We start from the raw sequence: 26121 nt of genomic DNA, 5'->3' as shown, positions 1-26121 counted from the left end.
CTATGTCTAAGCCTCAGACTCCAGGCCCATGTGTCTGGACTTACGCTGTCAGCATCTTCCATCCAGGTGTGCTTCCGGTCCTCCTCCTCGATCCCAATGCCAATCACAGCACGCATGACTGCCTGGCAGGTGGCCACACTCCCAGCCTTGTCACACTCCTCAGCATCCTGAAAGAGGGACACAAACTGAATTCACAGCCCCAAGCTGCAGGTGTCGATGGTGAGTGTGCAATCACTTAAAGGTGAGAGCAGGGAGGCCCTTTGTACCACAGGTAGTGTGGGCACAGAAGATGGCTGCACGTGTCTGTCTTGGTCACTGACGCCCCCACCCCCACCACCCAGGAGGTAAACGCTAACAAAACCTGATGACTGAATGAAGCTGGATCCATCCATTCATTATGTAAGCACCAACTGTGTAAAAAAGCACTGTAGTACTCAATAACTACGAGAGATTCCTATGCTAAAGAAACTTCAAAGTAGTAGGAGTAAAAGACAAGTTCACAGACACTTGAATTAAGAGTCTGCAGGAGGTAGTCTGAGAACCACCAAAGAAACAGGACACCTGCCATCCTCAATCATCCTTCTGACAAGATGTAAGTGGAAACGCAGCTGGCAAGACAGATGGCCTAGTTGTGGCCAAGCATATGCACCCCAAACAGCAGGTGAGAACAGACACAGGGGACACACAGGACTCTCCCCCAGTTCTGCTCTATGTGACAAGGTTACCAGGGCCCCTGGAGGACCGAGAAGGCCGTTAGAGAGCTGAAGCAGTGAACCTGGCAGAATACACAGCCAGCCTCCAAAAAGCCCTTGGAGGACTGGAAGAAATGCTGGTGCAGCCAAGGCCCTCCCTCCTCAAACAGCCAGAAAACCGAGATGACACTTATGGAACATAAGTAACAAAGGGCAGTAAGGACTGCCACAGAAACAGTCAAGGGGAGACCCACGTTTGCTCACTCACCACCTGGAGAGTCTCCAGGCTGCAGTGCAGAGAGGGGAACTGCAGGAGGGGCCACTGGAGGCAGCAGAGCTGGCAGCCCCGAGGACAAAGGACAGAGTACACAGGACCAAGCACAACGGGGAAAGTGCAGCCCAAAGAACTCCAAGTATCTGCTCTGCAGAGGAGCACCCACTCACCAACCAGCACTGAGTGTCTATCGATGCATGAGTGGAAAGAACCATCCAGAAGATCAGCAGGAACAATCCTAGGACCTGTTCCCAGAGCCAGACTAGAAACCCCCAGGAGACATAGGGCACTGGGGAGAATGCACAGAGGTCTTGCCTCCATAGGGAAAGCAACCCTAAGCGACCCGGAGTGATGACTGCTCAGATCTGACCTAGCACAGATCTGTCGAAGCAAGACCCAAAGGGTCAGAATGTCACCAACGACATAACTGTGCTCCAGTACCAAAGTCTAGAATGTTTCTAGGAGCACAAAGTACCAAGCACCCAACAAGGGAAAATCCCCAGAATCTGGCAACAAATCCAAGCTTACCAGGCGCACAAAGACACAGGAAAATACAGCTTATAAGGAAGGGGAAATATCAGCAGAACCAAAACTGACACAAATGTTAGAATGAACAGCAAGGACACTGAAACAACATAACTGTGTTCCATATGTTCAAAATATTAAACAGAAATATGAAAAGACATTTTTAAAAGACCAAAATTAAATTCCTAGAAATGACAACTATAATATCTGAAATGATAGCTCCAGTGGCACAATTTTTAGCTCATAGTACTTATAAGATCTGAAATGAAAACACCCTAGACGAGATAAAAGCAGAGGGGGCATCACAGGAAAAAAGATCTGTGAAACCTGAAAAAGTAATAGATGCTGTCTAAGATGAAGCTGAGAGTAAAAAGAACAGTGTTTTAAAAAGTGATCAAGAGCATCAGTGGGCAACACGAGCTAATGTCACTCTCGAAGGAAAAGACCAGGATATTTTCTCTGAGATGAGGAACAAGACAAAGACGTCTGAAAATCTATTTAACATTTTACTGGAGGTTCCAACCAGGACAATTAAACAAGTAATGAAAGGCGTCCAGATTGGAAAAGAATTAAAGCTGTATTTGCAGATGACCTGATCCCATACATAGAAAATCCAAATGATTCCACTAAAACTATTAGTTTTATAAGCGATTTCAGCAATATCATAGGACATAAGCTCAAAATTCAAAAACAAATTGCATTTCTCTACACTAACAACAAATAACCTGAAAATGAAATTAAGAAAAAATTCCACTTAGTGTTAAAAATAATAAAATGCTGTGGAATAAATAAAGGAAAGTGAAAATTTGCTGGGGAAAAATAATTAAAGAAGGCCTAAGTAAATGGAAAGACATCCTATGTCCATGGATTGGAAGACTTAAAATACTGTTTGGATGGCAATGGTTCCCAAACTAATCTAAAGATTCAATACAATCTTTATCAAAATCCCAGCTGGTTTTTTTTGCAGAAATTGACAAGTTGACCCTCAAATTCACGTGGCAACACAAAGAAACCAGCCTAGCTAATACAATCTTATAAAGAACAGAGGAGGAGGACCCACTTCCTGATCTCAAAGCTCACTACAAAGCTATGGAACCAGAAAGGTACGGCACTAGCACAAAGACAGACATGTAGTCCAATGGAATAGAACTGAGTCTAGAAATAAACTCCTGTTTTTATGATCAACTGGTTCTCCACACAGTGCCAAAACCACTCAATAGGGGAAGACACAGTGGCGCTAAAACTGAACTTGCACATGTAGGAGAACCATACACAACAAAAATTAACTCAGTTGGTTACAGACTACAGTTCAAGAGTGAAAACAATAAAAATTGGGGAAAAATAGGGTAAATCTTCATGACCTCTGGCTAGGAAAGGTTTCTTAGATAACATACCTAAAGCATGAGCAACAAAAGAAAAAAATAGATAAAATGGACTATATCAAGATTAAAAGCACATGTGATACAAGCAACACAGTCAAGAAAGTGAAAGACAATCCTCAGAATGGGAGCAAACATTTGTAAATTATATAATCTGATAAAAGACTTGTATCCAGAATATAAAGAACCCTTACAATTCAATGCAACAATAAAAAAATAGATAATAAATAAGCAATAATTAAAAGATAAATGACCCAATTTAAAGCATGTAAAAGATTTCAACACATTCATGCTACAATATGGACAAGCCTGGGTAACACTGCATAGTTGACCATCAGGCCATGCAGCAGAAAATCTAAGTATAACTTTGATTCCCCCCAAAATTACTAAAAGCCTGCTGTTGACCGGAAGCTGTATTAATAACAGTTGTCAACATGTATTTTGTACAGCATATGAAGGTTTCACATGAAAAATAATGCAATTACTACATTCACCCATACCATCGAGTCCCACCCATATCCCACTGTAGTCACTGTCCACCAGCGCACAAAGATGCCACAGAATCACTACTTGTCTTCTCTGTGCTACACTGTCCTCCCCATGATCCCCCCAACACCATGTGTACTTATCATAACACCTCTCAATCCCCTTCTCCCTCCGTCCCTATCCACCCTTCCCCACCCCTCCCTTTTGGTAACTGCTAGTCCATTCTTGGAGTCTGTGAGTCTTCTGCTGTTTTGTTCCTTCAGTTTTCCTTTGTTCTTATACTCCACATATGAGTGAAATCATTTGATACTTGTCTTTCTCTGCCTGGCTTATTTCACTGAGCATAATACCCTCTAGCTCCATTCATGCTGTTGCAAATGGTAGGATTTGTTTCTTTCTTACGGCTGAGTAGTATTCCACTGTGTTTATGCACCACATCTTCTTTATCCATTCATCTACCGATGGACATTTAGGTTGCTTCCATATCTTGGCTATTGTAAATAGTGCTGCAATAAACATAGGGGTGCACATGTCTTTTTGAATCTGAGAACTTGTTTTCTTTGGGTAAATTCCTAGGAGTGGAATTCCCAGGTCAAATGGTATTTCTATTTTTAGTTTTTTGAGGAACCTCCATACTGCTTTCCACGATGGTTGAACTAATTTACATTCCCACCAGCAGTGCAGGAGGGTTCCCCTTTCTCTGCATCCTTGACAGCTTTTTTTGTTCCTGGTCTTTTTTATGTTGGCCATCCTGACTGGTGTGAGGTGGTATCTCACTGTGGTTTGAATTTGCATTTCCCTGATAATGAGCGATGATACACTGCATTCTTAAAATAAAGTAAGCTAGAGTAAAGAAAATGGTTTTTCAAATAGTCACAAATATCCAAAAATTTTCCAATATATTTACTGAAAAAGAGTCTGCATGTAAGTGGAGCTGCACAATTCAAGGCTGTACTACTCAAGGGTCAACTGTACCAAGTGAAAACCAGTCACAAAAGCCCACACATTGTATAATTCCACTTATATAAAATGTCTAGAAAATGAAAATAGAGACAAAAGGCGAATATATAAGGAAAGTTGTCCATAGGACTATGGGGCAGAGGAGTGATAAGTAATAGGCACAGGTTTTCTTTCTGGGGTAATGAGAAAGTTCTAAATTAGATTATGGTGATGCCTGCCAAATATACTAAAAGTCACCAAACTGTACACTTTAAATGGATAAATTTTATGGGGTGTTAATTATGACTTAATAAACTATTAAAAAATTAAACAAAGAATAACTTAAAAAGTGAATAGCTTATGGTGACCTATGGGACAACTTCAGGTGCCCTAATGAACATGTAATTCCACCTAGGAGGAAGTGGTATTTGAACAGTGGACACAAATTTTCCAAATATAATAAAATCTATAAATCCACAGATCGAAGATGAATAAACTCTACAGTTGAAACATGAAAAAAACTACACAAGGCATAGCACAAACTGCTCAAAACCAATGATAAAGAAAAAGTCTTGAAAGCAGCAAGTCTTTTTTAATCTAGAAATTTTTTATGTTTTTAATTAAAAATATACAGGTGTACAGAAGAACAGATGAGAAAGGCGGATTTCTTACTCTAAACAATGCACGTGAGTGAACAGCGGACCAGTACATTTAAAGTACCGAAAGGGATACAAAATTGGGAAGAATCCGCCACTGGCAGACCTGACTTACAGGATGTGTTAGTGCCAGTCCTTCAGGCAGAAAGATGACCCCAGGTGGAGCCCTGTTCTGCCCAGAGGAGTGAAAGCATCCCACACGGTAAAACACCATGGTTAAAAACACTAAAGAAAGAAGTGATCAGTCTAGATGGTTAAAATTTAAGGCACATGTGAGGCCCTGCACCTGAAATTTTTTAAAAAAATTGTCCAAACACAAAAGGGGATCACGTGGATTAACAACATCCATGTGAAAAAGAGGAGAGGAACAGCAGCAGACTCAGAGACACTGAGGAGAGACTGGCGGTTACCACGGGGTGGGGGTCGGAGAAGGGGGCGGTATAAAGGAGCACAAAAAATTCTCGATCGTAATATAAGTTGGTCATGGGGATGGTAGCCCAGAATGGAGAATACAGCCAATGGCTCTGTAACATCTTCCTGTGCTCACAGATAGTAGCTGCACCAGAGGCAGTGAGGATTTAACATGGGTAACTGTTGAACCACTCTGTTGTATACTTGCAACTAATATAAGGTTGTATACCAACTATTCTTAAAAACAAACAAACAAAAGAGTAGAGGTACTGAGCAAGAGGGTTTCCTGGGAAGCAGCCTCACCGGAGGTGACCTCCTTGGAAGCAGGGGAGATGCCCTCCCCACCTATATCTGGGGCAGCTCAGGTGTAGACAGTGGGTCATTCTGAAAACAGTAATCTAAACTGTGGCAGCGGGAGCCCAGAGAAGGTGGGATGTAGATCAGGGCCATCTTCCAATGCTGAGAGGCAAGAGTGAAGCTACTCTGCACGTCCCTCTGATAGAATGGGGCAGATTAGCATAAAGAAGCACTTTCCCTGGCTGACTACCCTACAGGCTGGGCCCCTCACGAGAATGGGGAACCCCTTCCTAGAGGGTTCACTTGGTAGAAGTGGAAGGCAGGAGAAGACACCCATCCAGTGGCTGGGTTAAAAGATCTTCACAGACTTCACTGGCTACAATCTATAGAAAAGGCTAAAAGACAGGGAAGATGACAGGAGCCATAATATTATCATTCCCATTATACTATCTCTACTCACAAAGCAGTGCTGGTCATGTGTGTCCATGTGCTGGAAGCTCTTCAGAGCCTCCAGGTCTAACAGGCACTCAGGGTTCTGACTCTATAAAAAGCTATGATGTGACCACATGCCCTCAGGGCCATCCAGCAGCCCCTACCTTAAAAGAGACTCCAATGTGCAAGACACCCATTTTTAAAGACGACACTAAGACTGACCACAGATAGGAGCCCCACCTGCCCACCTTACCTGGATCCATTGCTCACGGTTGATCTCCACACCGTTGGCCCGTAGCGAGGTGATGGCTCGGTCGATGATCTTCTCCACCATCTGTGTGTTCCCATTGGCCTCCTCCAGCTTGGCTGCTGTGATCCAGATGTGCCGGTCTGTAGGGATGTTCTCACGGGCTTTATTTAAGACTTTACGGGCATTTTCATAGGTCTCCAGCCGTGCCAGAGCGAGCCAGAGCTGTATGGGGAGCACAAGAACACAGAGGACAGCAGTCAGCACAGCCCAGGCCACACGGGCCTGCAGCACACGCATGAGTTGTTCTAAAAGCTCTCAAGGACCACTTAGCGCACAGCGGCAATCTTCTCCTGATCCCGTAACCGTTCAGGTGTGCTTCTGACTGACTTAGGGACTCTTTGTTACCATGTAAAGTTGACAAATTCTCAGTCACGTGCTCCAAACACTGCTTGCATGTGCACAGTGCGCCAGACTCATTCCAGGTGTTGGAACATACAGTGAAGGGGATGTGAATGTTGCCTTCAGGAGTTAAAAGAACACATGGGCGTTCAACATTCCAGAGTTCTCACACTCCAGCTGTTGCTTCTGCAACATTTCATCACCAAAAATATGTATGGGCTCTATTTACTTTTATGTAAATAAATAAAGATTAATTTTATTTGGAGGGTTTCACAATCCCCCTTAGGATAATTAAGGACATACTAGATATCAGGATGGAAAATCACCACACAGAGCGCTGTGAGCCAGGATGCTTAGGCTAGAGAGCCAGCGGGCCCCAGCCTGAGGCAACGAGCTGACCCCATGCTGGGCTGGCAGAGACAGATCAGTACTTCCCTGTGCCCTCCACCCTCAGGTCCCATTAATAAACTAGGAGCTGAATTACAAGACTGGCCCTGGAAAAGAGCATTCCCCACAGGTTTCTCTGTGGCAGTCAGGGGTGAGCTAAGATTCTGTTCTGCACTTCCAGCAGAGGCAATACTGGTCACAGCTCAAATGACCTCTGCCTGGCAGCTGTGTCACAGGACAGCACCTGTGGTCACACTGCCTGCTTTAAGGTTCCAGAAGCCACAGCCCTGGGAAGCTCTGTGCTCAGTTGATGCCACATAGACACAGTGAACTTGGGGGCGTGGACAGAGCCTGAAGACTCACCTCCACACTGGTGGGGCAGCACTCCACAGCTCGGCTAAGCATGATTCTAGCATCTTCAGGTTCTTCCAGCTCAACAGCTGCCTTCCACAAGCGAACCGAGTTTGGAACATGCTCAAGGGCTGGGAAAGGTCAAAGCAGAAACCAGGTCACAGAAAAGGGGAAGTGAAAGCAGGATGCTTGTGTCCCAGAGGATGCTGCTGCGAGCAGGGTCAGATGGTCTCTCCCCTGGCTGACAGGTGGGGACCAGAGGCCTGCCCTTTACATGGTAGCAGGTCTGGCACAGACACAAACAATGACCAGTACAGAACATCCTGAACCGGAAAGCAAAAGAGTGGGGCAGAGCAGATGGCTGGCAGTGGCATGGGGGCCTGAGGAGCGCAAGGGGACAAGAGTGTCATGGTGACACCACACTAACAGCACAGCCTTGCTGGCGCTGCTGCAGGCAGGACCCTCAGCAGCACACGGGCAGCTGGCACAGAGCAACATGGGGGAAAGGGACAGACTCCCAGGAACTTCTAGACCTTTGAGGAAGCAGGCCCTTTCTTAATGCAATCTACCAAAAAGCCCCAAAGAGCAGTTGCACAGAGCCCTGTAGTGTATTAGGACAGACAGGCCAAGGCTCCTGTGTGAGGCTTCCCAAGGCATCTGTGCAGGGGCCTTCTAATCACTGTGTGGCAAGACCACATCCTCCAGGTGCTGGCTGCCTCCTCTGGGGACCTACCACCCCACTTGCTCCACAGGGCTGTGTACTAGGGCCATGGAGGCGGGATCATAGCCACTGGAGTTTATCCACACAGGCTTCCTCCCACAGATGATCCGACAATGCCCACCGCTGAGCTGTTCCCTCCCAAAGAACTGCTCCCTGGTCAGCCCCTGGACCAGCTGACATCCCAAACCCATTCCATTTGCAGGGGCAGGGACTGGTTCTTACTGGGATGGACTTGCTTTCCCTGTCTGCAATGCTCTGCCAGCACCACCATCCATGGACTTACCCATCACACGTTCAAGAAACTTACTTCATAGCAAAGATGTGCAGAAAAAGGCTAGAGCCCTGGGGTTCCCTGGCCTTACCGTCCCGTTATTCAGAGCAATGGGCAGGCAGAACAGCATGGCACCTGCTGAGCACTCCGAGCACCAGTTGGGAGAAGCACCCTGAAGCCATGGGCCTCAACACAAGGCGGCCTGGAAGCTCAATCACTTGATACTGCTCTGCGGGCACCACCCTGTCTCCAGATCTGAAGCCAGCTGGAAATGGACCCAGGCAATCTGGTGCTGAACAGGGAGTGGCCACAAAGACATTCTGACCATTCATCACTTGTGGCAGGGGAAATTCAGTAGAGCTTTCCTAAATAAATAACGCTAATTACTCAGAGTTCAATGTGTTTGTCATCAGAGAACTATATTCCTGGCTAAAAAAAGATAAGTTGATGTCTATAAACCAAGACAGGTGCTAACTTTCTGCTCCGACTCACTTTAAGAGACTCACTCAAAGCATTTAATGGGTAACAAGGCTGCAATCAAGAAACCAGGCGCAAGACTAGAAAACACTTGAATGCACACACATATGTAGACAGTCAGGGCCACACCTAAGGCAGACTTCACCTGGGCTCCGTCAAACACAGGCAGAAACAGTCAAAAGCTGTCTGAAATAATACCAGTACCATCGGGCCTCACACATATGCATCTGATATTTCACTCAAAAACACATCTTAAAAACTGACATTGGAAACCTCTCACTGAAAACTGCCCTCAATCCCAAATACACCTTATTTCACCCACACTGAGGTTCAGGAAGAATAGGCCACCTGCACAGGTTTATCCCAATCAGCCCTCTTTTTTGGAGCAAAGATCAAAAGCAGCATCTACTATGCAGTTCTGGTGAAGAGAAAACATTACCAAGTATTCTTCTTATCAATTCCGCAATAATGATAAACAAACAATCCACAAAAGCTCCATCTTGGCAGTGATTCCTGAACAGAATCAGCTTCCCTGACATGCAAACCACTGACTGGGCCATGAGCCATCTGCACACGCTACTGTGCTTGAAGCACTAGGCAGGACAGTGCTGCTGGGACCCTGCCTTGCGGTGGATGAGAAGGCGCACAGGTAATGTAAGCTGTCGTGACACCCAGATGTTTTGTACTTAAGTGGCACATTTCTACCTGCCAGAACATCACACACCAGACAGAATGGAGAGGCCGACACCATGAGGCTTACTTCCTGCTGGCCCAGCTCACCCCTCCTGTACACCATCTCATCAAGCCTTGAAAAGCAACTTCTGAGCAGTTATTGCCTCATATTGTAGATGGAGAAAACCTGGGCCACAGAGCAACTGCCCAACTCACTCCAGGTCACATAGCAAGAAAAGGCAGGAATGAGAGCTAAACCCAACACCTGAGCCAGGTGGAGATGCCCCCCAGAAAGTCCCAGGGCAGAGGCCATGCAGCCCAGATAAAGGCCTGAAAAGCATCACTGGTCTTTAGCCACCCTGACCACCAACCCAAGCGAAGCAGAGGAAAACCTGCTCCCCAAGAGCACATGCCGCAAGTGGAGAAGGCAACACCTCCTCCTCGTGGACACAGCCCCATGCACACCTGCCCCAGTGGGCACCCCAGGGAGTTCACCTTTCCGAAGAACCCGCTTCTTGGCACGAATGTCTGTTTCCAGCTCTGCTGCTCTGATGTAAATCCTGACAGACTGGGGGAGGTGACGGACAGCTTGGGCCACCACAGCCTTGGCCGTATCCCCAGGCTGCAACCTGGCTGCTTCAAGCCAGACATCTTCACTCTGTGAGGCAAATGAACAGTAAGCAGCAGGAGCCCTGGAATGTGCACACAAGCCTCAGGAACATGAGCCCATGACGCCCTCACATTTCACAATCAAGTCTATCAGCTGGGCCTCGAACACACTGGCACCAGAGACTCCTCTGTAATGCCAATGCTTGGGAACGTGGCTATGGCACATCTGTTTCATGGGGGAGACATGCAACAACACTATGAGAAAGGAACAGTTTCCCCGCAGGACGGTCCATCCATGGACAAAGTAGAGACCAATGCACAGCAGGCAGCTGTACATTTGCCTGGGAAGTTCTGACTGACGCTCATGTCCTGGGGTAAGGACTCACGGGCATCTTCCCCTGTCAGGAGTACCCCAGATTCTGCACAATAAATGTATGGTCTTATAGGACCTTTTAAAGCTTGCCTACTCACTCCCACCTCCGAAACAGTGCTGGAATCAGCATCAGTCTTTAGGTGGAATGAGGACTGACCTAGTTATCTCTTTCTAGTAAAGGTTTTTCAACATTAAACTAACGGTGGAAGGGCCTTCACTCTAAGTGAGGATAAGCCCCAGGAAAACCCTTTTCCCTCCTCCCCTTGCCTGTACTATTACCTGTATTTTCAACACCACAGACATGTACGTTTACTCTAACTGAAGTTCACTCCCTTGGATGTCTCATGTGGCAAACACGAAGGTCCCTCTGGGGCTGGCATCATGCAGCCTCCCAGGAAAATGCCCTACAGCATGCCGTACCTTAGGGCACATCTCCGTCCCCTTCATAATAAGGTTTCGAGCTACTTGTAGCTTCCCGGTGACTTCTTCCAGGCGGGCTGATGCAATCCAGGCGGGGGGGTGATGAGGGTTTGTCTCCCGAACAGACTTGAGGAGTAGTCTTGCCTTCTTGATGTCACTACAAAGCAAGAAAGCACATGGGATCAGCTACCACACTGCCCAGTGTGTGCCCCAGCCCAGAGGAAAGATGCTACTGCACAGATACAAGGTCTGAATTGTCAAGCCAACTCAAAACTCTAGTTGACACTTTCCTGAGCCTATTTGGCATCCATGCAAACAGGCTCTGAACATCTCTTCAGGCACCAGGCCCTGAACACTAAGGTCAAAGTTTGGAGCATGGGACAGAATAGCAAGCTACTTTCTAGCTTACCAGGCACACAGATTTGGAATATTATTTCTAACACATTTAATGTCCATAATGAATGAGTACAGATATATTTTATGTGGAAAATCAAACTACTTCACTGTATATTACTTAGAACACTCATATCCTATTTTGGCTGCACGTGTCAAATAAAACTCAAAACATTCTTTGCAACCTGAGTTCCATCCAACCCCCCCAGTTGGAACACTCACTTGATGTCCCCTCCGTGGGTCGGGATCATGGAATTTAAATCCGTCAGATAGCCTTTGGGGTCGACCACAGTCTGCCCACTCACCGAGTCAGACACCTGCACAACAGGCCAAGCTGAGCTGGTTGGATGGCATCAGCACACCCGGAACCAAGGACTCAGAGGTCCCTGAAACCCCTTCCCACAAGCATGGCTACCAGAGAACACAGAAACTTTAATAGAAGTAGGAAACGACTCCAACAGAAACAACAGTTTGTGATGATAATAAACAAATTTCATCTATACAGAAGGAAGATTTAGATTATTAAAAAAAGTACCAGGGGAAAAAATATGACAGAACATAACAAAAGGCTATCTAAGAATGAGTGAAATCCAGAAACCATAAAGTAAAAGATTACTTCAAATTTTCTTTAAATTTCCTTCAAGTTTTCAAGAATTTGTACACAGCAGCTTATTATACTATTCTCTTCAGTTGCAAATCTTAATATTACCATTATAAACAATAACGAAACCCAAGTAAAAAATGGGCAAGAGGTCCTAGTTAATGCAGCAAGACAAGGAAGGGATGAAAGGGACATAGACTGGGAAGGAAGAAACAGAACCCTCTCTGTTTGCAGATGATTTGATTATCTATGTAGAGAATCTAAAAGAAAAAAAAACACCTATAACTAATAAACAACTGTAGCAAGGATGCAGGAAACAAGGTTAATACACAAAAGACAACTGCTTTCCTAGACACCAGCAATGAATAAATGGAACCTGAAACTAAAAACACAACACCATTTATATAAGCACCCAAAAATGTGAAATAGTTATTAATCTAACAAATTCCTACAAGATGTATATGAGGAGAATCACAAAACTCTGACAAAAGAAACTAAAGGACTACATAAATGGAAAGACAGTCTATGTTCATGGATAGGAAGACTCAATATTGTCAAGATGTCAGTTCTTCCCAATTTGACCTACAGAGTCAAAGTGACCCCCACCAGAGTCCCTGCAGGTCACTGCGGATCACCAACAAGCTGTTTTAATGCTCATGGGGAGAGGAGGCAAAGGCCCAGAACACGGAAGCAGAAGAACAAAGCCGGAGGACTGACAGTACCCGAACCTCAAGACTCACTCTGAAGCTGCAGGAACCAGGGCAGCGTGTGTTGGAGAACGAAGAGACACACTCGTCAGTGGAACGGAAGAGCGGGCCGTTGCGTAAACACAGTCAACTGCCCTTTGACAAGGAGCAAAGGCAACTAATGGGGCAAAGACGGTCTCTTCCGCCAACGGTGCTCCAGCTGCTGGATGCGGAGAGAACGAGCCCAGACACAGACCCTGCACCCTGCACAGAGTTAACTCAAGTGGGCCACAGACCTGAATGTGAGACGCTGAACAATAAAACTAGACGGTAACACAGAGAAACCTAGGGGACCTGGATATGGTGATGAGTTTTCAGATTCAACACCAAAGGTCTGTATCTGAAAAGAAAACTGATAAGCTGGACTTCATTAAAATACAAAACTTCTGTCTGTGAAAGACACTATAAGGAGGATGAAAAGACAGGCCATAGACTGGGAGAAAATATTTGTGAAAGACACATCTAATAAAGAACTGTTATCCAAAATAAACAAAAAACTATCAAAATTCAACAATAAGAAAACAACCCAATTAAGAATTTGGTCAAAGACCTTAACAGATACCTCACCAAAGATACACAGATGACAAGCATATGAAAAGATGTTCAATATCACTAATAAGGGAAACACAAATGAAACTACAGTGAGATACTACTTCACACCCATAATAATCATAAAATAAGAGTTTTAAAATATCACCTGTAGGAAAATGTTATGTGACACAAACTCTCACCTGGCTCAGCCTCATGTCCATCAAAGTGTTCCTCGCTTGGCCGATCTTCCTCATGTCCAACTCACCTGTGCCAGGTGTCATCAATCCAGGTGTCATTCCACCTGGGTACGGAGTGTTCAATCCGCCTGGATAGGGTGTGTTAAGACCTCCAAATTGCTGGTGATAAAAGGACAAAATGTTGGCTTGCATTTTCATGCAGATGAACCTTATCTCTCTGAAATCTTTCCCCTGAGGTCTGACATGTGCAGACATAGAGAGAGACTGAGCTGCAACACAGTGAAAGAACTGCAGAAGCACTTGCTCTGCCACCATCCGCTGCCCCACTGCCCCGCTGCCGGCCTGTCTGATCAGACTACGAGACATCCACTTGCCTTCTTTCCGGATGCTTACGGTTTGTCGAGGATCCACTGAGGTATGGTTCTCTCCAGTCTGTAAATGTTTGGCAAAGAAACTGTCGGGAACAGGAGTCAGTTTCTCGTAACGCGGGTTCCTCTGGCGTTTGTTTCTGGCATCGCCAACCTCTGGGATGCTGAGCCACTCCTCCTCTGTGACTTCCGCCAACTTCCTCTGCAAACATTCAGCCCCAAAAAGTTTTCATGCTCTGGCAGAATTTCACATGCACAAGAAAAACTACGCTCTCCCTGACTCCTAGCCCCGAAATTATCATCCCTCAGAAAGGATTCTGATGAGGAAATGCTTATCTACTTCACTTAGGAAAATCAATTTGTTGGATCTACTCTACTTCTCTCCAATCTAAACTGTTCTGCCAAAGCCCAGAGGACACAATTTAGAAAACCTTATATATAAATGGAGTTAAAGTTACAATGAAAATAAGCTCATTTATCCCACCTTTATCAGTGAGGGGAGGGGAGGCTCTCTGCACACAGGTATAATCATATATACTAAAGTAGGGGCTGCCTTCTACCGTCTGAGTTAAATAAAAACTGCAGTTAGTAAAGTGGCATCAGTTCTACCACAGAGCAGGCTGGGTCTCTGCTGTAGGTCGAGTGAATTAGAAACAGCATCAGTCCATCTGCTTACTTTGAGATCTGAGAACTGCTGCTGGATTTTGGGGCGTTCCATACGGTATTTCTCAATTTCTTCTTTTTCTCTTTGCTCCCTAGAAGTAAAATGTATGTATGCATTAGAAATACTGGATGCCCCTTCTGAAACAGTCATTTTATTACACTTCTTAATTAAATCACAAAAAATAATTCTGCATGCTCAGCAACTAAGTCAAATATATTTTAAGGTAATAATGGATACATTCACAAATACAATAACTCAATTATCTACCAAAAGAAAACATGCAGAAGTTTATTAAAATAAAAGCACGTTGTCTTACTCTGATATAAATTCTTGAATTTGAACATGAGTGTATTTCCTGCTTTGAAACTTTACAAAATTCCAAAGGTAGGGTCTCAACTCAGAAGAACCCTTCTTTGTGACTCCTCAACTCAGAGGAAAAGCTGAGCCCTGTCCTAGTTGCCCACCCAACTCTCTACTTAACTTGTCACTGCCTCCCTCTTTCCAAGTAAACAGATCACCTCTAACAATGAGCCCTCCATCAGCTTCACAGCTCCAGTTGCCAGAACGAATGGTCTGTATCACCAACCAAGTAACTGCTCTTTAGGGAGCGTTAACTGGGTTACTGGTGATTTAGAGCCAGGTGCCAGTTATATTTGAACATAAAGAGTTACAAGAAACTGTGACAAAGTACCAACCAAGTTAGACAAACAAGAGTTGATGTTAACCAAGTAGCTTATAATCCCTAACATTGAGAGTCGCCTTTTCCTTCATTATGGAAAAGGTGAAAAACCAGAGGTAGGACTCTGCCTCAGGATCCAACTTCCACCCACAGGAAATAGTAAGGGGAGAACAAGTTCAAGGACACCCTGAGGAGCTAGGCAGCCATTCTATAATTCAGGCCCTTCATGAAAACAGCTGATCTGTTCAAAAAGCCTATGTCAGTAGAAAGTTAAAAAGACGGGAAAGGGGGAAGCTTCGGAAATATGAGGAGTGATTCCATTGTGTCCTGGTTTGGAAAAAAGCAAGGAAATACAGCTGCGTACTGGTACTCAGATAACAAAGAATTAGGGCTCATGTTGGTGGGTGTGATAAGGCGCTGTGTCCATGTGGAAGGCAGAGTGCTCAGTGCTGAGGGCACACTGACCCCAACATGTCCCAGCAAAGACCACCTAAAGGTGCAGAAGCAGCAAATGTGTGAACTGTGAATAGGTGTGTAGACTACATGGCAGCATGTGTTTGCTGCACTGTTCTTCTGTATATTGTAAATACAATAATCTTATGTATGCTTATACTTATTATTTCATTATAAAGCTTAAAAAGCCAACCACATTTCTAAATCCACTAAATTTGATGATTCTCTTAGTGTTTAGTGTATCCATGTCACTCCAATTTTTTATGTATGAATTCCAGAAGACTGGAATAAAACCTTCTTTAATATACAGATCCATACATGTTTAATTACTAAATATATACACACTGCTGTAAGTTCATACACCTTGATTAATAATAAGCTTCAATAAACTCCCCTTAAGAATTACATTCTACTCTTCCATTACAATGTTGAAAAAATTAAAAACTCTACATATATTATGGGGGTTTAGTAAATTACATATATAATAAGCAATATAAAGAAGAAAATGAACCAAAATGTGAACTGTCACTTTCTGGGCTTATGAATAAATCTTATTCTCTTACCTACACTTAATATAATTGTCCTAGCATTCCCTAATGAGAACGTACTCTTTGAAAAATGTAAACAACTTACAAAGCCATGTAGTTTATTATAGTTTGTAGGATCCTGTGTTTGCTTTGCATAAATTTTCCCAGAACAAGGTCAGGGAATTCAGAAGGCTGCCATATCAGCTGGTACATTGAGGTGACATCAGTACAAGATTTGCTAGACCAAAGTTCAGTGCAGGACACCCCGAGAGCCCAAAGAGAAAACATTAAGGCCCTGCTGCGGAGCATCTTCTTTCCAACAGGCCCCAAGGACAGAGCAAACGTCCTCCCCTACCTGTGTGTGCTTCACCCCCTTCAGGCTCACTATCGGCTTTTGTCCCCACCAACCTGACCCAGCTACCCATGGTTGTGTCCCGACACCGAAGGTCCATGGACCGAGATTCTCAAGCCATGATCACCTGCCTGTGAGGAACTGGATGTTCATTTGCCATCTTCAGTTAACTTCCAAATTATTTTAATATACATTAAGCAACATCACTATGCCCATTTCAAAGAGGTAACCCTGATGTGATTCTGATTTCTGGAAAGCCAGACATAGAGCTCTCAAGCTCTCCACTCCAGTGCCCAGGCCCTGAGGCTCCTCTGTGACAGCCAACCACTTATCTAAATGTGGCTGCCGTAGACCAAGACCCAGGTGGCCTCGAGGCTGGGCAGACACACGTACTGTTCTTGCAACTTCTTTTAAAGTCTGAAATGCATCAAAACAAAACTTTTTTAAAAAAAGTTGGGTGAACACAATGTGAAGGGCGATACTATAACTTGTTTTACCTTCTTTCTTTTCTCCTTTCGTCCATCCTTTTATCCAGAGCTGCATAAATGGCATCTGCTTCCTCATCATCTTTTTCATAGGGCCCACTTGAGAAGAGGCTCCCAGCATAGCCGTTAAACTGAGAAACAAACAACATACTTAGAGCTTTTCCTCCAACACAGACCCCATCAGCAGACACAGAGAACACTCCTGGTTGTAAAATCCTTGCATTTTACAAAAAAAACTGAGCAACAAAATTTTTAATCCAAAAAAATTTGGATTAAACCCAAATTTTAAATGATGAACCCAAATTGAGGAAAAAAATAACTGATCAGTACTCTTCAAGAGTGCCACGGCACGTAAGATGGAGGAGCTACCCCAGTGGAGGAGACTAAGAAGACCAACTAAATGCAATGTGGGATCCTGGACCAGGTCCCGGACCAGAAATAGGACATAGGTGGAAAACCTGGTGAGACTCAAGCAAGCATGGTTGGTAGTGCTGTGTCAAGACCAGTGCCATGGCCCCATCAGTGGCTGTGCTATGGGCACGAAAGACTTGTAAAGGGTATGCAGGAATTCTCCATGTGATTTTACAAGTTCCTGTAAGTTTAAAACTGTTTCAGAATTAAGTTTAAGCAGAGGAAAAATGCTGTTAGAACCCGTGATGACTACTTGAACTGATCCAACGCCAACCAGAGGGTGAGCACTGGAGCAAAAGAAACCAAAGCTCAGCTCCAAGGCTGTCAACAGCCATTACTGAAGACTGGCCCAACACACCAACCCAGTGGTTCTCACATCTGCAAGTACATCTCTTCTGAAAAAACAGAAGTGTGTGTTCTTTTATTTTCTTCCCTGCTCCCCTCTCACACACAGGAAGATGTCCTGTGAATAAACAACACATTAAGTCATCAGCTACTCTGAGCCACTCATCACAGGGGGCAGCAGTACCCCGCACTAGGAAGCTGGTCAGCCCGCCTGGAGACACCTGGGAGCCCACCAGTCACCTCATCATAGTTGGTATCATTCAGATCCTCGTCATCGTCATCGGCAGCCTGGCTTTTCTTCATCTGGTCCCCAACGGTCCTCTTGCCCGGGGGTGCATGGCGGTCATCCACAGGATCATTCGCATCCCGGGCAGGCCCAATGTCTGACCGGGTGGTAAAGCCAGTGGCACTGCAGGAGACCAGACATCCACTTACCTGGATGACTGTGTTCCTGTGTTTTTCATTCCATAGTCCTGACTTAATAGCATGTCTTTTTCTAACACCTCTGGGAAACCTCCAAAGATCCTGCTGGCAATGAACTATACACAGCCATGCTCTCAAACGTTACCAGTCTCTATCAGGCAAGAAACCTTCTGACCGACTTTGAAAGGGTTTACAAGGCTATCTTTTGCCACCCATTCCCCTTCAAAGAGATTTGCCAGGGCACCAGATCTCCCTACTCCAAGTCCCAGCCTCCCTTTTAACCTGCTGATCATCTCCCCCTCTACTTCCAATGAAGCCCTCAAACCCAGCTTGACTCTTGGTCGCTCTTCTGTGCCCCCTGCAGCTGCTCTGAAATGTTTCAGCTGGTAGCAGTGCCATTCCAGGCACCATAGCATCAGCTTTGCCTCCCTCTCCCTCCTTCTCCATCCCATCTACTGCCAAGTTCTAAGTCTACCTCCAGAATCCCTCCTACCCAGACCACGACTCCCATCAAGGCTGGAAACCAAGGAAGCCGCCCCTCCACCCTTCCTCTGTGTGCATATGGCTCTGACAACGGCATTCTGCAGGCACGATTATGCAAGGTCTGCAGGTGCTCTGGCTCCTCTGGCCTCCTGCAGGTCCACTCTGCTCACGCATATTCCATTCACACAGACTCCTTGCTGTTCTCTCATCTTCCTCCATGCCTCATCTTTTTTCTCAACTCCTCAACACATCCAAAAATTTCACTTTTCCTTTAACCCTACCACATTTTTCCATCCCTAAATCCAGCTCTCCTAACCTTGGCTCAAATGCTATTAACACTCTATAGGGCGTTCCCTGATGACTGGAACCCCAGAGTTCTAAATCTGCTACTTTTTATGATAATTAGCACAAATACCTCACCTCTTCTAGTAAACTGCAGGCCTTCTGAAGATGGTGTAAATATGAGTCTTGTGTGTGCCCCACAGATTCTAATACAACACCCCCACCAAACCAAAAAGTCTTCCTAACCCAAAGAATAACCAAACAAATACGATGATAATAACTACTCATTTACTCAGCAACTTAAGGTAATCTTCGGTGTGACAGGCATGGAGGACCTAGTCACCAGCCTTCCAGTTGCCCTCCCTGACCCTGGGGAGCTGAGAGTTTGAACAAGTAGTATATACGACCAAAACCACAGGGAAAGAAGACCCTAAAGCGACCACACGGGAACCTAGCCTGGGCTATCGGGAAAGGATCAGTGTCTGCCGGGCCTGGGGAGGGCGGCCACGGTGGTGCTACATGTCAGGGATTCACCTGCTCGTGAGTTACTACCCATCTCCGAGACCAGACAACGGGCTCGGAGCCAAGGCGCGGTTAAACCCCCGTTCACACATCTCCTAGGCAGCCGCCAGAACTCAGTCAGATCTGTCCGAGCCCCAAACAGAACGAAGCCCAAATGCCTATCGTCCAGACTGTGTATAATTTTTCATTGCTGCCGACTTGCCCCGCCGCCGTCCGCAAGCTGCCGGGATGCACCGCCTCCCGGGAAGCTGAGTGGGTGCTCAGGACCGCCTCCTCCCCGGCCCCTACCCCGAGCGCCCGCCTTGCCGCCCCCGGCCTCACCCCCGGCCCAGCCCCGGCACGTAGCCGAGAGGCGCGGGCATGCCCAGGAACGGCTTCTTCTTCTTGTTCATGGCGCCGGCGACTAGGTGGAAAATGGAGAGAGCGAGGCCGAGGCCTAAGGCGAAACACCGCAGGCGTCCCCGAGCCTTCGCCGCACGGAGGTCGCGGGCCTCGCGTCACCAGCGCCCCGGAAGCAAAGCCCGCGGTCTGAACGAAGCCCTGCCCACCTCGGTTTCCCCGGGCGGAAGTTCCTGGAACGCTGCTTCCAGAGACTTCCGGCCGCGGCCAGAGGTGGAGATGCGGCAGGCGCAGGCGCGGGAATGCGTGGTGGTGCCTGCTGGCGGGGTGGTCGGGTGGCGGGCGTGGCCGGGTGGCGCGGGTGGCCGGGTGGCCGGGTCGGAGGGCAACAGAGACTGCACTGTTCTGGACAAACCCTGCGGGACCTGAGAACTGAGCCGGGGCCAACCCTGCTTACTGCGCGTTCTCGATGCACTTCCGAGACCTGCCTGTACCAGCCGAACCCGTGGGTCCCCTCCCTCTCTAAGCCAGCGCAACCGCCAGGAACCCTTCCGATTCGGCCCAGCCGCCCACCTTATCTTGCAGAGCCGTCCTGGCCCCGTGGCAGGCCTTAACGCACCTGAGCGGGGCTGCACACCTACGCGGTTGTGCAACACTTGGGTGCATATGTCTTGATTGCGTGTACTCCTACGTACAGACGACGGCCCTAGGTCTCTGAGCGCCGGTGCGGGTACCTGTCCCTGTATAGCGCGCGAACCCTAAGCAAGCCGGCAAGGATCGGAAGCCAGGTCCTAGAGAGCTAATTGACGAAAGTAACTAATTGCAGCAGATATTTTGGGAATAAGTCAGCATGTGGGCATCTGCAGTCAACAGCATGTGGGTGAATTCCGTGCAAATCTCTACCTGTGTGTTGGTGGGTATGGGTACAGATCAGATCACCCTTGTTCATGTGTAAGGTGAACCTGCACGATAGTGCTCTGCATGTCCACGTGCACCTGTGCTCACTCTTCTGTGGGACATCCTTGGGCCTGCACATAGCCCTGGGGAGAGCGCTCAGGCTCTTGGCAGGGAAGGCAGAGCCCAGCTGGTCTAAAGTCTGGCTCTCGGCTGAAACAAGCAGCCCCCAGCTCACCCTAGCACTACTCTGGGCTCCTGGAACAAACATGTCTCTCGCCAGCTGCTGCTTCCCTGGAGTTTCTCCTTCCCGTCCCCAGCCACGCCGCTTTCAGTGCCACATCTGGGCACCGATTCGGAGCCTGGGGCTACGGAGGGAAGAGGAGACACCCTGGCTGCCCAGAAATTCAGTGTGGTGGTGGGTTTGGGTTAGGATTGGGTCTAGCTTGTGTGAATGAGAGTGCGTACACTGGGGTAGGAGAATGGACGAAATGGTTGGGAGGGGTCGGTCTGGCCCCTTGACCTGGGCGCCCTGGAGGTGCACAAAGTCTCTCGTCCCTGGAACCATTACCAGGTACGCTCAGACGCCCGTTGCCTCGGCAAACACCGTTTGCCTACGCTGACCCGCGCGCCGCCGACACACCTCGGAGCTCCCGGAGCGCGCTCGGCGCTCAGGGCTCAGCGGCAGGTGCCTCGCCGCGCAGACTCGCCGGGCGCGGGGACCGGCTCGGGCGCGGGGCCGGCTGGGGCGGGGCGGCGGCGCGCGTTCCCCGCCGGCCACACGGGCCGCCCTGCGCCCGGCGAGGGGCGTGTGCACAGGCCCGGGACCCGAGGGCCCCATGTTCACGGAGCTGAGGACCAAGCTGAGCCCCCCGCGAGGCCGCGCCGGGGCTGTGCGCACCGGCTTTGGGGAGCGCCGGGATGTGGACGGTGAGCAGGGATGGACCCGGGCGCAGCGATATCGCGGGTCGCATGCACCGAGAGGGACGGGGCGGGACCTGGCGGACTCGGAGCTGCAGCGTGGCGCGGTGGGGGGCGCGTCCTGGGTCTTTGTCCTGCGCTAGGGGTTGGGGGGCGGCCTCAGGCCTTGGGGACCAGCGCGCCCTTGGTTTGAGGGAAGTGACGGGCCCAGACTCCTGTCCCTAGCCAGGCATACCCTACGGTCACCTTTTCCTTCTCGCGGGGACAACCTCCAACCCTTGAGGTAGGGCCGAGCGCGCGCCGAAGCCACAATCGGGTGCGGGGGCCTCCGAGGGCCCCCGCCCATTTCCTGCTGAAATACTGTCGCCGGGGCTGGGAAGGACGGCCGGACGGATGGACAGAGATCCCTCCCCGAGCGCCCTCAGGAAATGGGCGGGGCCCGGCAGTCCGGGGACAGGTGCGGCGCGGGCACGGCGTCCAACTGGTTTGCCTGGAGCAGCGTGCCCCGGCCTGAGAGGCCCCATGAGGCGAGGCCCAGTGACCCAGGCGCCTGTGCCCTGGACGATGCTGGTTTAGAAGTCATTTCCCGCGGTGGTACTAGACGCCACCTGGGGGCAGGGGTCACATCGGTCACACCCTCTGTCTTACTCTAGACAGCAAATTTTTAGTCACCCGGGGTCACTTGATTGCAGAGAGTTTCAAGAATAGGGAGGGAGTACTAAGTCAGGGGAATCGTATGGGGTGGAAGGAGAGGGAGTTACTGAGACCTCCTGCACACAAGGACAAACCCTGCCCAGTGGGGGGGAGGCGGGGAGATGTGAAGGAGGAGGGAGGGTCCCTGCTGCAGAGAGGGGGTGGGGCAAGGGCCCTGGCCTCCGAACAGGATCCTCCCTGTTAAGTCAGGGCCCAGATGTTATAAAGATGGGGCAAACCTGGGCCCAGCTTCCTCGGGGCTCCGGCTTGTGGACACCACACACAGCCTTCATCCATCTGTGCCAGGCACTCCCCTTGTTTCAGGGCACCTCCTGTGGGTCAAGATCTGTGCAAGGTCTTGGGAGTGGCCTGTCGAGTTATCTGCCTACCCTGAGTCAAATTAGCCCAGAAATTTTAGTAAGACTTGACAAGTGCAATGAAGTTGGTGTGGGAAGGGAGAGCACAGGGCATCACCTTAGTTCCCGGAGCAGAGGGCTGTACCCTGCACACCTGGGTGCTAAGCAGCCCACACCCCGTGAATAACTGCCATACACAGGAGCTGTCGTAGGCCAGGCCTTGGGAGCATGGAGGAGCAGGAATCCCGGTTATTGGCTTGAATTGTCCATGAATCACAACTGGTGAGCACAGTAGGGCAGGGGCCCAGCCTCACACACTAGGTATGGCTGCAGAGACTGAGTTCTCACACATACCCAAACCATGTTGGGCAGGCAGCACACCCAGGGAGGTCTCCCCATGGCACAGGGCCTCCCAGGACATGGGGGCCAGCATTTCCTCTCAGGTCCTACGTGTGCACCCTGGTCTGGCTTGGCATGTGTCAGCCCAAGGCAAGGGTGAGGTCAGTGCTGTCTCAGGATAGCCCCTTGCTGGGCTGTAGGTCTCAGGCTCCCTGTGCCTCCCTGGTGGAAACGACTCATCCTGCTCTACAGCGGACTCAAAAGGGGGAAGGAGCTTCCAGTTCCTAGTCTTTGGGTGGGGTGGGGTCATCAAGACAGCGCTCGCATGCCTCCCACCTTTGGGGACTCACGAATGCCTAACTGGGAAGGCAGTTCCTTCTCCGTGGAGGGGAGAAGGGCTGAGCAGGGAGACAGCTGGCAGGAAAGGTGCCTCTGGCCCTGCTTCTAACCACTGTAACCAAGTGCCATGCTCTGCAGCCACTGCCCACTTCAGCTTCTGCCGGAGCCTCCTGGAGCACACAGTGTCAGCCGAGAGTATCCCCTGCCACCTGCCTCGGACACCAGGCACCAGTCGCACGTGGCATGACTCCCGTGGGCAGAGAGTAGCTGGCAGCCGGCCAGTCAAGCTCCTGCAGCAGCCTGGCACAGAGGCCCCCCAGGTACCCACCCACCTTACCCACCTCAGCCCCTGCCCTGCCTACCACCTTGCTGTACTTGCCATCCCTCTCCCCTGCAGAGCCGGCTGTACCCTGACCACTATGGCCTGTATCATACAAGTCCCTCCTTGGGTGGCCTGACGAGGCCTGTGGTCCTGTGGAGCCAGCAGGATGTCTGCAAGTGGCTCAAGAAGCACTGTCCCCACAACTACCTCGTCTACGTGGAGGCCTTCTCCCAGCACGCCATCACCGGTGCCTGGGGGCTGGGTGCGGGGGAGGGGCGCGGGGAGTCCAGGAGCCCCTCCTCCTCCACACCCACCTGCCCTTGCTCCGCTCCCCGTCGCCTCCCTCTCCCCCTGGTTCTCTGCGGGCCGTTTCTGCTTTGATCTGGCCCTTCTCTGCCTGGTCTCCACCCATCCTGCCTTCCTCTGCCCCTCTCCTCTTTCTCTGTCTCCTTGAGTCTCTGTGTCCTTCCCTCCGCTCTCAGCCTCAGACCTTGACCTCAGCCCCACCCTCCCCGTCCAGGCCGGGCACTGCTGCGGCTGAACGCCGAGAAGCTGCAGCGCATGGGGCTGGCACAGGAGGCGCAGAGGCAGGAGGTGCTGCAGCAGGTCCTGCGCCTGCAGGTGCGCGAGGAGGGGCGGAGCCTGCAGTTGCTCAGCCAAGGTCAGTGGGAGGGAGCGGAGGGCTGGCAGAGGCCTGGGCGGGCCGTGGGGCCTCAGGGCAGAGTGGAAGATGCCAGAGACCGACCTCCCCCATCCACCCCATAGCGTCCTTCGGAAGTGCGTCGTAGCTGCCGCCAGAGGCTTGAACCCCAGACCCCAGCACTGTGACCAGAGCCCGTGGCAAGGACGAGGCAGAGCTGGCTGTGCAGCCCCTCTTGGACCTTGCAAGAGGTCCCAGGGGTTGAACCCAGCCCAGGGGACAGGTGGGACCAGGATCACCCCCTGCAGCAGCCTCGGGTTGTGCACTTGGAGTCGTGCCTGGGATTGGGAGGGTAGGCCTGCTTGACTGCGGCTTCTCCTCTGAGGACCTGAGCCCAGGCCCACTCCCTGGTGCTGCTGGCAGCATGTGGGGCAGCAGAGAGGGGTTTGGGTGTCCCCACCCAGGGAGTCTGTTTATATTCCCTCCACTCACATCATTGTCCAACCCCACTGTCTGCTGAGCCACCCATCATCTGGGCATCCTGCACTCTCCCAGAGTGAGAGGTCTGTCTGTCTGCCCATTTGTCTGGTTCTATACACTCCCCCAGCACCTGGAGGACTGCCCACCCAGGTGGGATAAACTGCTGAAGCTCTCCTTGGTGTGTGCGCTCCCCTGTGCCCCCCCAGCAGGCCCTACCCACCACCCAGATAATTGTGAGCAGTGTCTGCATCCACCCAGCTGAGCCCTGTGCCGAGCACTTTTCACTATTTATGAAACCATCACCAAGCCCCCATCTATTCATGGGAACTGAGACGAGAGAGGTCCGGGGTTGCCCAAGCGCCACGACCTAGCATGGCACAATGAGAAGAACCCCACAGCCAGCACCCCGCACCAGACTCAGCCGAGTCCCGACTGCAGGTTTGGGGGTCTCCCTCCCCCAGGGTCATGGAGACCTCCTTCAAGGCAGTCACGGGCAGGTATTTCCACTGGCCTTTGCCTAGGAAAACCTGGATTCACACAAGAGAACATCCTGAGGGCTGTGCTCCACCCATGCACCCACCAAATACCCAGCTGTCACCTGAGCAACCTCCCTGTGGGGCACAGGGCCAGGGATTTGGGGCTGGTGCTGCCCAGCAGAAGGACAGTGATGGCTGGCAGTCCTGGCAGCCCCTTCTTCTTGCTCCTCTGCCCTCTCACTCCCCTAGGAGACATTGAAAATCTCAGAGACAGATGAGGCTGAGCCCCCAGCCCTTCTCTGTGCCCTGAGCTGCCTCCGAACGGGAGCTTGGTTGTTGCAGGTCCTGAGTGACATTTGGACAGCTGGCCTGGTGCCTGCCATCCTGTGCGCCCCCCACGGGAAGCCCCCTCATCCTACCTGGCTGCCCTGTCACTGCCCACCTTGTGCCATCCCAGTGCTGTCCTTTCCAAAGGGCCGGCCCCATCTCTGCCCCACCTCCTCCTTTGTCCTGCCCACTCTGCACCCCCCCACTCCTGTCTCATCTTCCTTGTTTTGTGCTTTTTTATATTCTGACAAAAAAGCCAGAAATAAACCTGGTTCTCAAGTACCCTGAGTGTAGTGTCTGGCTCTAGCCAACTAGGCATGTTGTGGGGACAGGGAGCAGAGCCCTGGGGTGGGCCTGGCTTTGGGAGGGGAGGGTGCCCAGCTCAGCTGCCTGCAGCCAGGGCCACCAGGAAGCAGTGGTGTTGCATTCTGGTGGAGTGTCTGTTTACCCAGGACCTGGCAGGGACAAGGGGCAGAGGCTGGAAATGTGGGTTCAGCTCTGTGGACTGCCCC

General features: G+C 49.6%; 2 protein-coding genes across 5 annotated transcripts in view; one reads left to right on the top strand and one right to left on the bottom strand.

Annotated features, from left to right (window-relative positions):
• The window catches only part of PRPF6 (pre-mRNA processing factor 6), a 31882-nt gene extending 11878 nt beyond the window's left edge, over positions 1-20004 (bottom strand). The window contains exons 1-12 of the mRNA XM_036900759.2: positions 19805-20004; positions 18014-18182; positions 17030-17148; positions 14534-14612; positions 13883-14059; positions 13493-13648; positions 11637-11731; positions 11022-11178; positions 10115-10277; positions 7491-7609; positions 6345-6563; positions 45-167 (exon numbers count right to left, since the gene is read on the bottom strand). Of these exons, the coding sequence (XP_036756654.1) occupies positions 45-167; positions 6345-6563; positions 7491-7609; positions 10115-10277; positions 11022-11178; positions 11637-11731; positions 13493-13648; positions 13883-14059; positions 14534-14612; positions 17030-17148; positions 18014-18182; positions 19805-19875 (1647 nt within the window). The 5' untranslated portion in view covers positions 19876-20004. The remainder of the gene's footprint in view (positions 1-44; positions 168-6344; positions 6564-7490; positions 7610-10114; positions 10278-11021; positions 11179-11636; positions 11732-13492; positions 13649-13882; positions 14060-14533; positions 14613-17029; positions 17149-18013; positions 18183-19804) is intronic.
• Positions 20005-20053: 49 nt separating this feature from the next.
• SAMD10 (sterile alpha motif domain containing 10) lies at positions 20054-25891 on the top strand. 4 transcript variants are annotated; one of them, XR_005027824.2, is made up of 6 exons: positions 20641-21646; positions 23503-23684; positions 23762-23933; positions 24207-24347; positions 24452-24609; positions 25625-25891. XR_005027824.2 is itself a non-coding variant. In XM_036900907.2 (5 exons), the coding sequence occupies exons 1-5, from the start codon at positions 20125-20127 to the stop codon at positions 24472-24474; spliced, it is 525 nt and encodes a 174-aa protein (XP_036756802.1). In that variant the 5' UTR covers positions 20054-20124; the 3' UTR covers positions 24475-25891. The 4 variants fall into 4 exon arrangements, 2 of the variants coding, with proteins under 2 accessions (XP_036756802.1, XP_036756800.1); XR_005027823.2 differs by having other exon boundaries at positions 24452-24882; XM_036900907.2 differs by lacking the exon at positions 20641-21646 and adding an exon at positions 20054-20131 and having other exon boundaries at positions 24452-25891.
• The last annotated feature ends 230 nt before the right edge of the window (positions 25892-26121 follow it).

Source organism: Manis pentadactyla, chromosome 5 (genome assembly GCF_030020395.1).
Source record: "Manis pentadactyla isolate mManPen7 chromosome 5, mManPen7.hap1, whole genome shotgun sequence".
Classification (NCBI taxonomy): domain Eukaryota; kingdom Metazoa; phylum Chordata; class Mammalia; order Pholidota; family Manidae; genus Manis; species Manis pentadactyla.
This window is presented reverse-complemented; position numbering and strand designations above follow the sequence as displayed.

What these genes read in the sequence shown, in the direction of transcription:
- SAMD10 (XM_036900905.2), top strand. Translation starts at nt 21,556, where the DNA reads ATGTTCACGGAGCTGAGGACCAAGCTGAGCCCCCCGCGAGGCCGCGCC. An exon ending in CTGGCACAGAGGCCCCCCAG is followed by an intron (nt 23,685 to 23,761) that starts GTACCCACCCAC and finishes TCTCCCCTGCAG; the next exon opens with AGCCGGCTGTACCCTGACCA. An exon ending in CTCCCAGCACGCCATCACCG is followed by an intron (nt 23,934 to 24,206) that starts GTGCCTGGGGGC and finishes CTCCCCGTCCAG; the next exon opens with GCCGGGCACTGCTGCGGCTG.